At 32.0% G+C, this 15,729-nt stretch overlaps 1 protein-coding gene across 2 annotated transcripts in view; it reads right to left on the bottom strand.

Annotated features, from left to right (window-relative positions):
- Nucleotides 1-15,729, bottom strand: part of LOC130443949 (neuropeptide F receptor) — a 139,850-nt gene that overhangs the window by 38,204 nt on the left and 85,917 nt on the right. For both annotated transcript variants that reach the window (XM_056778860.1, XM_056778859.1), the window contains exon 3: nucleotides 3,147-3,389. In XM_056778860.1, the coding sequence (XP_056634838.1) occupies nucleotides 3,147-3,389 (243 nt within the window). The remainder of the gene's footprint in view (nucleotides 1-3,146; nucleotides 3,390-15,729) is intronic.

Consider the following 15,729-nt stretch of genomic DNA (forward strand, 5'->3'; position numbering starts at 1 on the left):
GTATCATATAATGAGAAAAGTTGGGAGGGAAATCCTAACGAATAAATAGAAATAGATTATAGAAACAAAAGCAAGTTTCATATCACCACCAATATAAACATGGAATGAATGGATAAGTATTGTATGGTTGAATTAGTTATTAGAGTCCAGCAATTACGAGGCATATTTTTTAAGTAAGTACCGTTTTGCGATTCCGCCGCCGCAACCCAAAGGTCGGCGCTCCGCACATGCGCGCTAGTTACCTACATCTCTTGTCTACACACTGACTGACGCCATTACAGTCTGATTCTTCATTGTGTAAGTTGTTTACTGAGTCCTTAAGATGCCTCCGACAATCGTGAGTCCCGCCGATTGTGAAGTACGGGCTGTTATACGATTTCTTAGTACTAAAAGTGTAAAACCGATATTCATCGTGAGATCTGTGAAGTTTACGGACAAAATATTATGAGTGATGGAATGGTAAGGAAATAGGCGAGAGCATTTAAAGATAACCACACAAGTGTGCATGATGAAGAACAGAGTGGGCGTCCTTTGGTCGTTAATGAAGATTTGGTACAAAAAGTGGACGAAAAGGTGAGAGAAAACAGACGCTTTACAATTCCATCATTGTGCGACTACTTTCCTCACTATTCTTGTAGTGTATTGTATCGCATTGTGACCGAGAAGTTGAAATACCGGAAATTGTGTTCACGTTGGGTTCCAAAAATGTTGCCGGATTTGCACAAAACCCAACGTTTAGGCACTGCATTGACTTTCCTTGAGCGGTACCACGTCACACTAGAATCGAAACAACAATCCATGGAATGGTGATATTCATCATCAACAAAAAAATTAAGTTTAAGCATACAATTTCTGCCCGGAAAATCATGTGCACAGTTTTTTTGGAACAGAAAAGGAGTATTGCTAGTGGAGTTTTGGCCTCTTAATGAGAATCAATGCAGCGTCTTATTATGAGTTATTGAAAAATCTGTGTAGTGCAATCCAGAACAAAAGACGTGGCAAGTTGAGTAAGAGTATCGTTTTGCTGCATGACAATGCCCGTCCACGTGTGGCTAATCGGACCAAAGATCTCATCAAATCTTTTCAATGGGAAACTCTAGATCATCCTCCCTACAGCCCTGATCTGGCGCCCAGCGACTACCATTTGTTCCTGCACTTGAAGAAACATCTGGGCGGTCAGCGTCTTCAAGACGATAACGAAGTCAAAACAGTTGTGATACAGTGGTTAACAATTTAACAAGTGATGCGGCAGAATTTTATGAGGAGGGTGCTCAAAAACTGGTGCCACGTTATGACAAATGCCTCAATATTCACGGAAATTATGTAGAAAAGTAGATTAAGGTACAGGCTCTCATGTAAAATTAAAATTATTGCGATATCTTTTCACTTCTTTTTTTAATCACAAAACGGTACTTACTTAAAAAATATGCCTCGTGCATTTATGATTGACAAAGGTGCAAAGTTTGTTAATCTAAACTGCGAAATTGTCGATTCTCTCCTCACTAGCAACCCTTCCGCCTTTAGCCAATAATATTCGCAGTGCTAACTATACATTTGTATATAGCTCAAGTTGAGGTCTTTATTTTTTTAAATTTAAAACAAAAATGGGGGTAACCACAACATTCTGATCAATCAGAAAAGATTTTAAACTTAAAAATTCATTATACAGCACAAAATTGTCTATATCTGATTCAAAGAGTACAGATATTTTTAATTAGAGATTAACAAAGAATTTGACAAAGTTAGGATTTTCCGAAATCTTTTTTATATTTTAAAAAAGATGACAAAAGCTCCGCGTACTCTTAATTGTTTAAATCTTTCACTGATAGACAGAACTAATGTGGTGTTAATTGCGATTCCTAACAAATTATAGGTTCATCACGGTCATTTTTATCAGCCTGATACTCAACATGTCAAATTCTTGTTGTAACTCTGAACACAGAATCATTTCGAGCTCTTCGGCCAAGTTAAAATTGCGCTTTGAAACCTACATAGATAAGATGGAATTATCAGAAATAAGTTTCAATCGAACAAAATCTGAATAGTTACATTCTGCTGTCTAATTATAAGTATTTGCCTGGAAAGTAGTTTTGGGTGTCAACTTGTTATCGCACTTATCACTTTGTCATCAAATGTTGTGAATAAAATGCGGATATTTCATTGCTTCTGCTCGATACAACCCACTATTTCCAGCTTCAGGAAGTCGAAACATATATGCAATCGAAATTGATGGAATAGGAACTGAAAAATCGGTGCTGTATTCTGCATTTGAAGTTCTTAGAATGCTGACAGACTATAGGAAGAAGCAAAAATAATCAATTTTACCTTAGGCCTGTTAGCACTTAATACGCAGGCTGTTCAAATTGACTGAAATAGTTAAAGATACTGTTCCTTCTTCGACACAGCCGACTCTTTGAGACTTGAAGCGTATTTCAAAAATGAAAGGTAGAAGTTGGACGTTTCTGCGGATGAAGGGATAACAGCAGAAAAATAATATGAAATTTGACACATCGCCTTCTAACGTAGAAAAGATATTACATTAGAAAAAACGTTGGTTGAATTGAATATAAGAGTGCAGGAAATATCGTTGAGAATGAGAATTTTAGGAATGGGGAATTAGTCTGTACCAATATCCCAATTGAAAAAAATACTATTTTTCGTAGGATGTACGAGTGTTATTGACAAAAGTAACTCAAAAACTTTTTGAACAAGAGCATCGATAATTTCATAATATTTTACTTGTTCCCAGATAAATGACAAAAATCAAGTGGAAGAATATTAAGCGAAAAAATGTATACATTTTCTTTTTTTCAATTGTTTCTTCGACCTTCCACTTAGGGGTGGCTGTCACACTTCACATAATTGTGAGGTGGACAGCCTAGAATTGAAAAATATGATGAAATTTTCGGAATATTCTGATATAGAGAAAGGCTAGAAGGATTCCAAATCATTTTCACGTATTATAATTTTTTTTTGAGGATTATTCAAAAAAATCTTGAAAAGAATCCAAATTTCTCATCAAAATCACGGTTAAATTATAAAATTATAATTGTGTTTTAAATGCAATCTTAACTCTGTGGATAGAGGAGACAATCAAGAAACTATATAGAAATCGTATCATAATAAGTAATAAACTGTAATCTCACCTGATATCTATCCAATGCTATCGCTGTGATAGAAATGGTTGATACATAAGTACTGGTGGCCTGAAGTATGCCAATTATTTTACAAACGAACAGATTGTTTCCCAATGGGAAATATTTAGTGAGAATCTCCATCAACGTCAATGGCATAGTTATAGCACAAAGTAGGAGATCAGCTACAGCTAAGTTCACTATGAACATATTCCTAGGTGTTCGCATTGCAGGTTTACGTACTACAGTGACAATCTGAAACAAATATAATTTATATATCAACAAAATCACGCAATAAACTGAATACATTGGGGTAGAAAATATTGATTATATTAATAATAATTAGTAATACATTAGATAATACAGCAGATCTTTTTACATCGGGGATAGCCATCACTGGTTAATAATAAGTGTCAATTTGACACACCTGTATAGTTTGTATCTAATACGTCCTATCTATTTTTAAGATTGCGCACCACATCCGTGAAATCTTAGATGGGCAAATGAGTTGGATGATACTTCAATTTAAATATTGCTTTTTAACAATGCAACGTTAATTTATTTCCGAAAAAAACAAATATTACTTCATAGAAATAAAATGAATGGAACTCATGTCTGTTTAGCAAAGAAAAATAGTAAACCAAAACATATTTACTAATAGAGCATATGATAAGAGTTGAAAACAGGACCGCACTTAAGAAATAATTTGCGATTTCATACAGCTGATTAATAATATGAATTAAAATTAATTAGAAACAATTATTATTATGAAGATATACAATATAAACCTTAAGTTTGGAATAGATATGAAGTGAATGGATAAAATAAGAAACAAATTCATTCGAAATATATATATATATATATATATATATATATAGCATCTTATTGCTAATACCTAATACAGAAATCGAAAGAAATTTTGTTTATTGAAACATTAGAATAGAATATTCATTTTCAATCTCAATAAACAAATTTTCTTTGCCTCCATCAGATGACATTGAGCTTCCACTGTCGTCAATATTTATAATAAGGTTTTTAGTATCAACCGTTTCCTGGACATGTTGAATACACTTGTTCCACTTATCAAGTGTAATTCTTTAATAGCTTCATGGAAAATATTTTTAATGTCAGAAAAGAATGTTCTATTTTAAGAAGATACTCCCGAAATATTTGCCGTCAATAACATCATTAACAGTCTTGTCATCATTTTCTTGTATTAAATTTTTACTAGTACTCACAATCAAAACCAAAACTTTTTAGTTCTTTTTGTAATATGTCATGCGGTCTGTTCCGTTTTTCTTCAATGAATATTCCTTTGTTCACGTATTGTGGTACAGTCGTCACTTTGGATTTATTGATTCTCACATTCCGAGATTGTATTGAATTTCTCGAATGGAGTAGAAGGTCGATCCAAATAAATTTTTTCAAAAACTCGAGTTTTAGAATAAATAAACTCGAAGAGACTACTGTACCAGAGTAATTGAAGAAAGGAATATTCGAAATGTTTGAAGAAAAAAACTTCTTCTCATTTTATCATCCATTTCCGTATCATGTTTAAGAAAAATATAAACAATCTCACTGCAGTACGATAATACAATTTCGCCTGAGATGTTTACGTGCTGATCTTTTTTCGGTAAAGAGACTTTAAATACGTTTCATGTAACGGTACATATGTGAAATACTTTGTCTTCTAATATCCAATAAAATAATAAAAAATCATAATATTCTGGAAGAATGTAATCGTAATCAAACTAGTATTTTTTTATAATCGCACAGGTTTTAAAACAGTTATAAAGAACCCAGTTCTAACGTTCGGGAAATTTTTGTTATAACATTCTTTAATTATCATTCCTAACCTCTTTGTATATGTTTATTGTAAATTATCACTTTTTCACATAATCGAGAACTGGAATTATTATAATTCATAGGTAATGCTTAATGAAAAATATCTATACGTAATTTAAAGGTTAACAGCAGAGAAATAATCGCAATTTTTTGGATTGAATAATGACAATATAAATTTACACACATTTACTGCAGAACCTTACAAAATAAGCTAAGTAGTTGTGTTTTACGAAACACGACTATGGCAAAATTAATTTAATCCCTATAAAATAGAAATCCTTCAATAACTTTTTAGCAAGGATTAGTTTTGTGTATTATTGACGGATTTTATATATATTTTATGTAAGAGTTCATTTAACAATCTGTCCCTCAAATGAGACTATAAGTTATAATTATGATATATGATATATATGATGACAAGAAAAATTTCTGATGGAAACCTCTATTTTGAAAAGTTTCAAACTGAGTAACGTAGTACAAAAACGTTCAGAATCTGTAAAGTAAGTCCGTCGGTTTAAATCACTCCAATATCCGCACTTAATCACGGGTATTGAACAGTTTGTGTTCACACCTAGTCTATTTTCATATTTATTGTTATATTTTTTGTGTAATGCATAGTGTAGTGTGAAGTATTTCAATGAATTAAGAACTTAAGAGAAAGTGTTTATTAATTAACCCCACGAATAGAAATCATATAAATAACTAAGAAAAATATCACAGTATTCTATATAAATATGAATGATACCATTCAACAGAATTAACATTGACGTCAAATCACTAAATTGGGACAATCCTTATACGTTGTTCTTGAATGGAGAACTACGCGAGTAGAAATCCAAGTGTACAGATAGGAACAATCTCATAATGTATGATACTTTTTTGTTCAGTTTCACATGGAGAAAAATTTTGTTCTCATACTGCATGTTATTTTATGCGATTTAAAGAAGAACTAAACTATGTTCCTAACAATCGACGTTAGTGACTTTTAGATTCAGATTCAAATTATCAATCTCAGACTCAGTTTATTCCTTTTTAGGTTCTTTGAAATTAAAAAAAGAATGAGTCAATAAATTTTTTGATTTTCCAATGAATATATTGTTCAGCAAAGAGTAAAGGAAAAACAGCAATGAATATCTCTTTTTGTATTATAAGAAAATAAGAAAATTCTCAGAAATGCATTTTATAATACATGTGTTCGTAAGAATGGGTATATTTACACATTACATATTGAGCTCTCAGAAATAAAGCCAAAAATGCGTATCGAATTTCATAATAAGGTTGAAAATGTCTTTTATCTTATTTCATGACACATCCCTATATTAACATCATAAAATTCATTGAATCAAGAGATTTTGAGCTAGACTGTCGAATAATAATAATAATAATGGTTTTCAATAATGGTTTAAATGATTTTCAGATTCATTTGAGATTTATCTATTAATTATTTTTTCTAATGCGCGAAAATATTCAATATTAATGTCCCGAGTGCATGTCAAATTGTCGATAATTTAATTTTCTCGAGTGCGCGAATGCGCACGAGAGGAAATTATGAGACAATTTGACATGCACGAGAGGGCATTTTGGCAGACTATTTCCTGAGAAAAATTTAATTTATAATAAACAATAATTGTTCCTTTTCTTAAAATATAAAATTAAAACCAAATGATGTTTATTAATCCTAGACGAAAATTTGGCACTAGTGCAAATTATCGATAATTTGCACTAGTGCAGTATTATCGCTGAAATTTGATCGTTGCTAGGTAAACATAAAATATTACAGCTTTTTGGTTGGCTTAAATTTTTCGAAGGAAATAGTCACCTAGAATCAGTCAAAAATAGAGTGGTTCATGGTCATCTCTCAAGCCTCTTTGGATTTAGATTTTAGATTTAGAAATACATATATTTCTAATGAAAATCAAAATCTTCTGAATCCTCTCCAGATAATAAAGTTCAGAATCCATCTTAAGAATGGAGCGCCTATGGACAATCATCAAAATACGTTTCAACATAATTCTTTCAACCAATACAAAAACAATACACTACAAATAATTTCGGATGCAGATGCCTACCAACCAAAATATTATTGGACTTTTAAACTGTACCGAATTCCTCAGTGTTTATAATTTTTCATACCTGATAATATTGGTCCCCCAGTCAACAGACGTTAACTATGTCATAGCAATCCTCACAATATCTAATTATATTTAATGACTCAATTATAAATATTTAGTTTCAGGGCCGTTCCATTTCCTTGTTCAAATTCGATAATATGAGAAACCTTAGTGCAATGATTTGAAATTAATTACTTGAATAATATCTACCAAATTTATACAACCTTTTACCTTTTCAGGTATAGAGTGAGAATTCCGGTCATCAATTCATCACTCTCACCTGTTTCCTGTTAATCTTTTGATTGCATCTGGAGTTTCTTTTTCTTTAGCTGTTTTCTATCACGCTCCATGTAAGTACGTATTCATCCATTCTATTAAAGTACCGATATCAATTTAACTGCATTTCCTCTATTTTTCTCATTATTGGTTCTTGTTTTTTTATTATGTATTCACATTTCTCTTTGGAAATAAATGTTCATAACTTGAACTTTCGACATTTCCATGTATTATTAATTCTCTATAACACAGGTCACTGAAACCAATTTGTAAAACAGACTTTAGTAGAATATGCGCTTGTCGAGTCTAGCAACATTTCCAAGAGTCATAGGACATTTTTTGTCTACGAATGCTATAAAATGTTCAAATATTCCCTCTGATAAATAAGTTGTCACTGTTATTAGGATGAATGAAGTCAATTATAAATTGTAACATATCACACACCCAAGACGCTGCACAATTATTATTGCTGTCAATTTTCCAAATGGAAATAATTTTACTGAATATTTACACTGAAACATGGCACAGATATGTCAAATATTGATTATAATGCAATACGACGCTTCAGGGTTTGAAAATTACACACCCAGATATTCTCTAACCCCAGAATAGTAGAGTATGGTAAATTTTACGACGCGTGATTTTATTCCGCTAATTTTTTTATGACGCGATGGTTGTGCTTCAGTAATTTGTATCGAGTTATATGTGTTTAATTTTTATCTATTTTGCGTTTTGGCAGAACATGCGTTGTAAATTTCACGAAGTTTTAGTATTTAAGAAAAATTCTGTTTCAAGGTGGTTCAGATAGAAAAGGTCCAATTGTATGAGGATTTGGAAATGGTGAAAGAATATAACAGTTTCTCATCGGATGAAAATAAACCACTGACCATTTTATGTGATTTGATTTGTAGAAATCGTTATCTTTCAAGCCTTAATCAGTAGAATTGAAAGGAAAGAATGGTCAAGAAGGCTCTACCAAAATACAACTGTCAAAAAAGGCTGTTAAACGACGTATTATCACTATAAAAACCTAAGGGTGACTAACACAAATATAATATTATTATAATAATATTATAAAATTATTATCCCTGATCTTAAAGACGTTTTTTTAATAAAAATGTAGATGTGAAAAATGAATAAGACTTTTTTAAGTCGTCAAATTTACCACACAATAGTACCGTTCAATGAAAATATCAGATTTTCATGTAATCAAAGAATTCCGAAAACCTTTTTCGAGTGGAAGATTTTTTGCAGAGAATCGGAAAATAAAATTTTTGAGAGAGAGAAAGTATCGGGAAAGGTGTAAAGATTTTTTTGTCAGGAATTTCCGAAGCCGAAACCTTTCGTTTGACTGTAAAGCGCATTTATCCAAGATCGTCCTCTATCTCCGGCTTATATGTTTCGAGAACCATTTATGTACATCTTTTAATAGGGAACAGCTTTCACGTGATTAATGAATATTGATTTTAATACAAGAGATATGAGAAGATTAATTACAAATTTTGTACATCGTACAAAGTGTAATGTATAGTATTTAACTCCTCAACTTGACTTCCACTCAGGTTTTATATAATTTCTTGATGAGTTAGGACATCATCTTTTCTGTGATAGTTCATGTCATTTGGAATGGAAACATAAATTTAATAATATGAATTGGAATAAATATTTCTACAGAAACAAATTGTTACAAAAAAGAGATAGCCATATTCCAGCCATATTTCTGAGAAGCATGTAATCTTTATAGATATTAGGTTTGAAATCATTTGAAAATGAGACATTAATGATATCTGCATATTATTCATGCCATAATGGCTTTATTTAACCTTCAACTGATATGGCTGGGTCCATTTGGACTCCAACAGAAGCTAATTTTTACAAAGTGAACAGGGCGATAGACCGAGCTGGTTGTCCGTCCGTGTATTCTTCAAGGTTATCATAATGTATGTGTCGTTAATCGGTGGTCTGTCTAGATTGAAGCGCATGGCTGTGATGTGCTTTTAGCGTCCAATTTGATCCTGCCATAGCAGTAGTGTGATTTTTTTGGAATTTGCATGTGTGCAAAAATTGCACCAACCAGCAAAGAAAAAAAAGCCCTGATAGATGAATCAAAACAACCGGCTACGGATATGGGAAAGGGATTGGAGGCTGATAGTGACTTTTCTGATGCTGAGAGAGGGCATAGTGATCACGAAATCGGGGCAAGAAGGCAGTGATAACGAACTGAAGTAGACGGTTTGATATTAGTGAGCAGAGTGAAGGCTCTAGAAAGACAATCAAATTATTAATAATCGTCAAAAAATGCCCCAGTCGCACCCATTTACCTGGGTTGAGAGGAGAATCTTTCGTTAAGCAACCTGCGCAATAGTAACTTGGAAATGTTTCCTCAATGATTGAATATTGGAGAAGCTACACAATAAAACAAATACTCTTATTACAGATATGGCCGCCAATTATAATCTTTTAAGTCTTTCCTGCCAATTTACAGTCATGCTTATAAAGAAGATCTATGTGCAATTTTTGGACTTTTATATTTAGCTGACAGAAAGAACTGATTGTGATATTTTTAGAGCAATAATTTCTTTCTAGTTTCTTCTCACGGCTTTCCGTTTCGAGGATAGATCTACTAGAGAAGAGAGAATCAATAATGGGGACCCTTTGGCACATATTTCTTGTGTTTATAGGTTATTCATTGACAATTTTAAATCAAACTACAGTTGTGGATAATACTTAAGTTTGATGAAATTCTCACTGAAATTCGTCGGCGCTGTGAAGTTCGTATGTATCTTAGAAATAAACCAGATGAGTACTTTCGGCGTACTGAGATTAATGCGGCCAGTTGCCAATACCAACAGAAATGTTACAGGGGACAATTTGTTCACTTATCTATTGATAACTGAACTTAAAAGCTAAGTATTAATTTACGTTGGTACTATAAAAAAATAAGAGGAAATTGTCCTCTGAGTTTCTTCCTCATAAAAACAGGTCTGTTAATTCATCTGTCTTTGGTCTCACCAGTAATGAAACAATTGTCGTATGTGTCTAATAATAATAGGGCGGTTATATTTATGTCCTCAATACATACCAAGACTACACTAGAAAATAAGCCAGATACCAGAGTGATGTTGATGCCTGTATTAATTGGAAATTAAAACAGGAACATAGACACAAGCAATATAGTTCAAACTAATGGATATAGCAGGTGTAGATGTCAATATTATTTTCAACTGCATGGCAGGAAAGAAAACAATGGATGAAAGAAACTTACTTTTTAATAATATTAGGAAGGCAATTGATACAAGAAGACTTTTTTGCGCAGTACGTTATTATTTCACCTATTATGCAACATTATTCTGGTACTTTTTGTTATAATACTTTTTGTTGCAATATTGCTTATTTTTTTATAAACTGTACAAAATCTGATATATTATGTTTTTCTTTTTCTATTAAGAATATCAAACATATATTACTCCATCAACTGTTATCACAGGGTCCAAAATGACCCTGCCATACCACGAATGTTACAATTTTCTGCTACAACAGGGTTAAAGAGGGCAATTCTCAGTGAAACTTGAACTAATAAGTTGAGGTTACTCGAAGGGATATACTTTGCATGTGGAATCGTTAGAAATACACCTGGTCGCAGTAGAAGGTGTGTCACAAATCATGATACTTTCCATGGGAACTACAACCATATCAATACAAGCACTCCAAAGAGATTGTTATTGCTACATTGCCAAAACAGATATACGACGTGGATTTAAGATGCAGATCAAAAATAAATTGATAAATACCGTCACTAGCATTCCTTAAGAACTTTTTATATTTTTTTATCAGAAATTACAATTTTTATAATGACTCATAGTGACTCATAGTTATCAATAACCTAACCAATATGAGCTACTTAACTAAATCATGTTCATTCGGAGTTACCTTTCGCAGGAGAGAGTTTCCTATTTTGGCCACTATCATCTTTGGTACTCAATACTATTCAGGAAAATACGAATTATATCAAAAACAAATAATGAACAACGTATACATCATATGTCACACAGATTTCAACCCGAAGGATCTATTGTAACCTCTTTTGTTGATTGGTTACTAGGAAATCATCAGTTTCAAAGCACATGTTGCAAAATGAAGAAACAAGTATTGTTCTCAAAATTCACATTGAACAATATGAACCATTTTGAATTCATTTCCAAAAATTATTGATTGATGTCGAAACTCAAGTTGATGGGAAACTTAGAATATTATGGCGAATAATATCATGCACTTATTGATGAAAAATACTCTATTCCTGTTCTGTTATAGTTATTCAATTTAATTATACTTCTGGCGGGTGAAAAATATTTGTGTTCATATCAAACAATACAATATAAAGTGGTAATTTGTTGAATATGAATATGAATGTTTTATACTTGAAATCTTGTAATCGTCAGATTATTTTTCATAATTTTCTGATTTTACCGCTACAATAAGTTTTAAGATTATTCGTTTTGAAGATTATACGTTGAGTTCAAACCACCAAACACAATATTTTCTTATACCATTCATTCAAAAAACGAAAGGAAGATAATGAGATTTTCTCTGTTGAGAAATGAATTTCCTCTTCGTGGAGTTTTCATTATTTTTCGTCAGACAAACGATTTTCATCACGAATAATTTCTAAATTGAAGTTATATGAGGAAAATAGTATTTTTTGTGCGTATACCACAATTGTTTATTATTTAACATGAAGAGAACTATAAAAAATGTAGACTCGGTTTATCGTACCGGAAACTAATTTGATTTCAATGCACAAGTTTCAATATATACAATATTCACACATTGGTAGGTTCTTTTATAGCGATATTGATTGTACTATCCAAATCCAACATATTGCGGATTATACTGACTTTTTGAAGTGCTTATATTCTCCGCGATCTTTCCCTTATCTATTGTAGAGGAAATTTGAGAGATTTGACCAATATTTCAAAACTTCATTCAAATTTAGAGCCAATAAAATAAAATAAAACGTCAATGTGGTCATTGATCACATGGAGCGATGAATCACCAGTATATAACTGTTCCGTTTGGCACAGAGAATGTTAAACGTGTTTTGCCTTTGCACAGAATTTTTTTCCAATTTAAGTATTTTTGTGAATGTTGTCGTGTTTATTGAGGTATGTATTATTATATTATTGTATTACCAGATTACTTTTTTTCCACGATCAGAGGGTTTTATAAGCCATAAACTCAGTGTGAAATTGATTTGAGTGTGAGAGCTGCGTCAAGGTGGATGCGGGAGATATATTTAGTGATTTTTGCAGTACCTATATACATGATGCCTTTTCGAAACAACTACGCTGAGAAAGAAAATCAAAACAGCAGACATGTAAGAAGTAATAGATGAAAATGAAAGAAGCGCATCTATTAAATAAATTCCAAATATCGTACAGACAGAAGAATATTCAGACAAATAAGATACATATAAATTGGTAGAAAAAAAGTATTGCAGTTAATCACAATAAGCTTCTCATTCATTTTCTATTACTATGTAGAATAAGGCCTTTTGGTACGACCTGAAAACAAGCAGTGCCGCTGGCATTCTTATCTGGGACAGTTAATTAAAAGAAATTCCGAACAGCTGGAGACCGAATAACTCTGCTCGAAAAGTTTGATTTCAGGGTCAGAAGATTCGAAACAAAAAATAACGAAAACCATTAGATTTATGAAGAAAAATTAATAATATATTTGGTAACAGTGTAGCCGAATGCACTCCCATATTCTTATAACCATGGATAAAAATGGTATTCCATATTTCATATTTTAACTTCGTGTATTAACTATTGTGGATGGTGGTGTGAATTGACTAGTCTCCTCCTTATCTTATTCCACTTATTTTAGATAGAATTTAAATCTACTGATCACATTGAAATATTTACGACAGCTCCGTGAAGAAATATTCAATATGGGGACGTCCGTTTATTATTCTCAACTTAACGCCTAGCGATAGCTTCGATTTTTCACTAAATGCGACATTAAGCATTCCAGTGTAGACGACAAGAGTCCACAGCCTACGGAAGTTAAAAGATCTCTTCCTTTTTGTTAGTGATAGACTATAAATACTATTCATTTAATTTGTCACGAATGAAACCGGAAAATTTTTCTGGCCAATATTATATTGTTATTCATTTGATTTTAAATCATTGTGAGGTTGTGTATCATGGAGTACCAGCATAGGAGTATCTAAAGTAAGTTCAAAATTGGGTAAGATAAATTAATGAAACTATGGTTAAAGATGAAAATGATTTCTTCTTTCCCAAAAATAATTGGTGGATGAATTTGACCTAAAAACAGAATTATGCACAAATTTGCCTACTAAATCAAGGTATCGCAAAAATGAATCATCGATTATTTAGTCCCTATGAACTAGAATTTATTATGTATTATATAAAAAGCAGCTTAACTTCCAAATTCCCCCTAATGTTAAACATTGAAAGTGAAAACCTAGTCAAAATAAATAAACACTATATACAATATTAGTACCATTGGTTTTCTCAGTATCTTTTCAAAGAGGTGTCACTTTCCATTTAAAATTATTTATTTCAATGATCTTGCAACATTTCCTCTAACGAATACGTCTCCATTTATTACTAGAAAGAAACTTGAATTCTAATACTTAGTTTTCAAAGTCCTAGTTTATGTATGTATGTGTGTAAACCTTTCCGTTCTAAATAAACGAAAATTATTAATAGTGAACGTTTAAAATGAGCAAGTATGTGTAAAAATGAAAATCACCCGTGAGAGCTTGTTTTGTTCGATTTTTTATATTTTAGAAAGGACCACAACGCATAGATTCAGCTCGTTCAACAAGTGGTAATGAAGCACTATTTAAGAATACTGTTTATAATTGATTTACATAATTTCGTCATGTTCGTACATTCGTCGGTGATGAATGTCGGCCAAAATCAAGTGTCATTTCGAGGATATGATTAAACAAGATCGGCATGGGATCTACAGACATAGAGCATATAGAGGCGTCTCTCAGGATAGAGCAGATGCAATACAAACATTTAGGTGTGAAAAAATATCTGTCACATGGACTCCGCATACCAGCTCTCCTAGAGCTTATTAAAATACTTGATATTTGAAGAAGAAAAACATCAAATTAATCTCTCATTGCTTGTACTATCACCTTACGGATTTGAAGATTTCCAAAATCTTCTTCTACTATAACAGTTTCAGAGAGGAAAAGATATAAGCAATTTAAGCTCATGTAAAAACGTATAAACGTCACGGGTGATTATTTTTAAAAGCAATAAAACATTTTGTTTCGAACTTGTTCGTATCTGTTTTTTTTTTGCAAAAACTGAAAAGGCAACTCTCGTATTCTACTAGACTAACGCCAGATTAGAAATGTTCAATATTGTGACCTTTAATTATTGGCATTGGCAAGACCGAACTAAATACTATTTTTATATTCCAGGATTCATTTCTAAAATCCATTCGACCATCCCGTATAAAATACAAAATTGAAAAATAATATGGCTTCTATGAATAAATCTCACAGAATTGAAATTTAAAATTAAAACAGGTAACTACCAAAATACGGAGTGTAATATTGAGAATTCATTCAAGGTCATTCAGGAATAATTAAACTATGATTTGGCATGGAATCTTAAACACGAGGAACATTTTAACAGAATGTAAAAGCCTAAGTTGTCAATATAATATTAGTGGAATGTGCTGGTCAAAATATTAACTCATTCATGGCAATATATTCTGTCAACTTTGTATTTCTTTTGAGACAAGCGATACCATAAGAGGCTCATTTTGTAAGCAAAGTGCGTCAAAGTTTCACGTAATAGTTTTCCATCCTTTTTTTGATTTAAACTAGGTCTAGCCTTCATTATTTATTTAGGAATTCCTGCTCTCATACAAAATTCATGAAAATGTTATTATATATCATTTATTTTATATCATTATTATATTATCAATCTTTTCATGAATGTGAAAATATGGTTTTAATCAGTATGCGAAGATCCAATTCCATAAATCTTTTCTCCTACCCGAGCAGATCACAGGATAATTGAATATTATTTGTCTAGACTCTGTTGTGAATAATACTGCATATTATTTCATAATAGCTTCAGCGGGACTACGTATTGTCTCCTGTTAGCGGTTTCACTTACGGTAATCCCAAACAATTTGATCGCATTTTACGGTGAAATAAAGTTTTTAAATGAACTTCTATCGGATATCGGATAAGATCATTTCCAGGACGCATCAAGGTATGGAAACTCGCTGGTGCGAGATGGGACAATGAACCGTAGCCCATTCTTTTGGTTCACTAGCACAACTAATACGCTTATAGATTTGAC

This window comes from Diorhabda sublineata, chromosome 5 (assembly GCF_026230105.1).
Source record: "Diorhabda sublineata isolate icDioSubl1.1 chromosome 5, icDioSubl1.1, whole genome shotgun sequence".
Lineage (NCBI taxonomy): Eukaryota > Metazoa > Arthropoda > Insecta > Coleoptera > Chrysomelidae > Diorhabda > Diorhabda sublineata.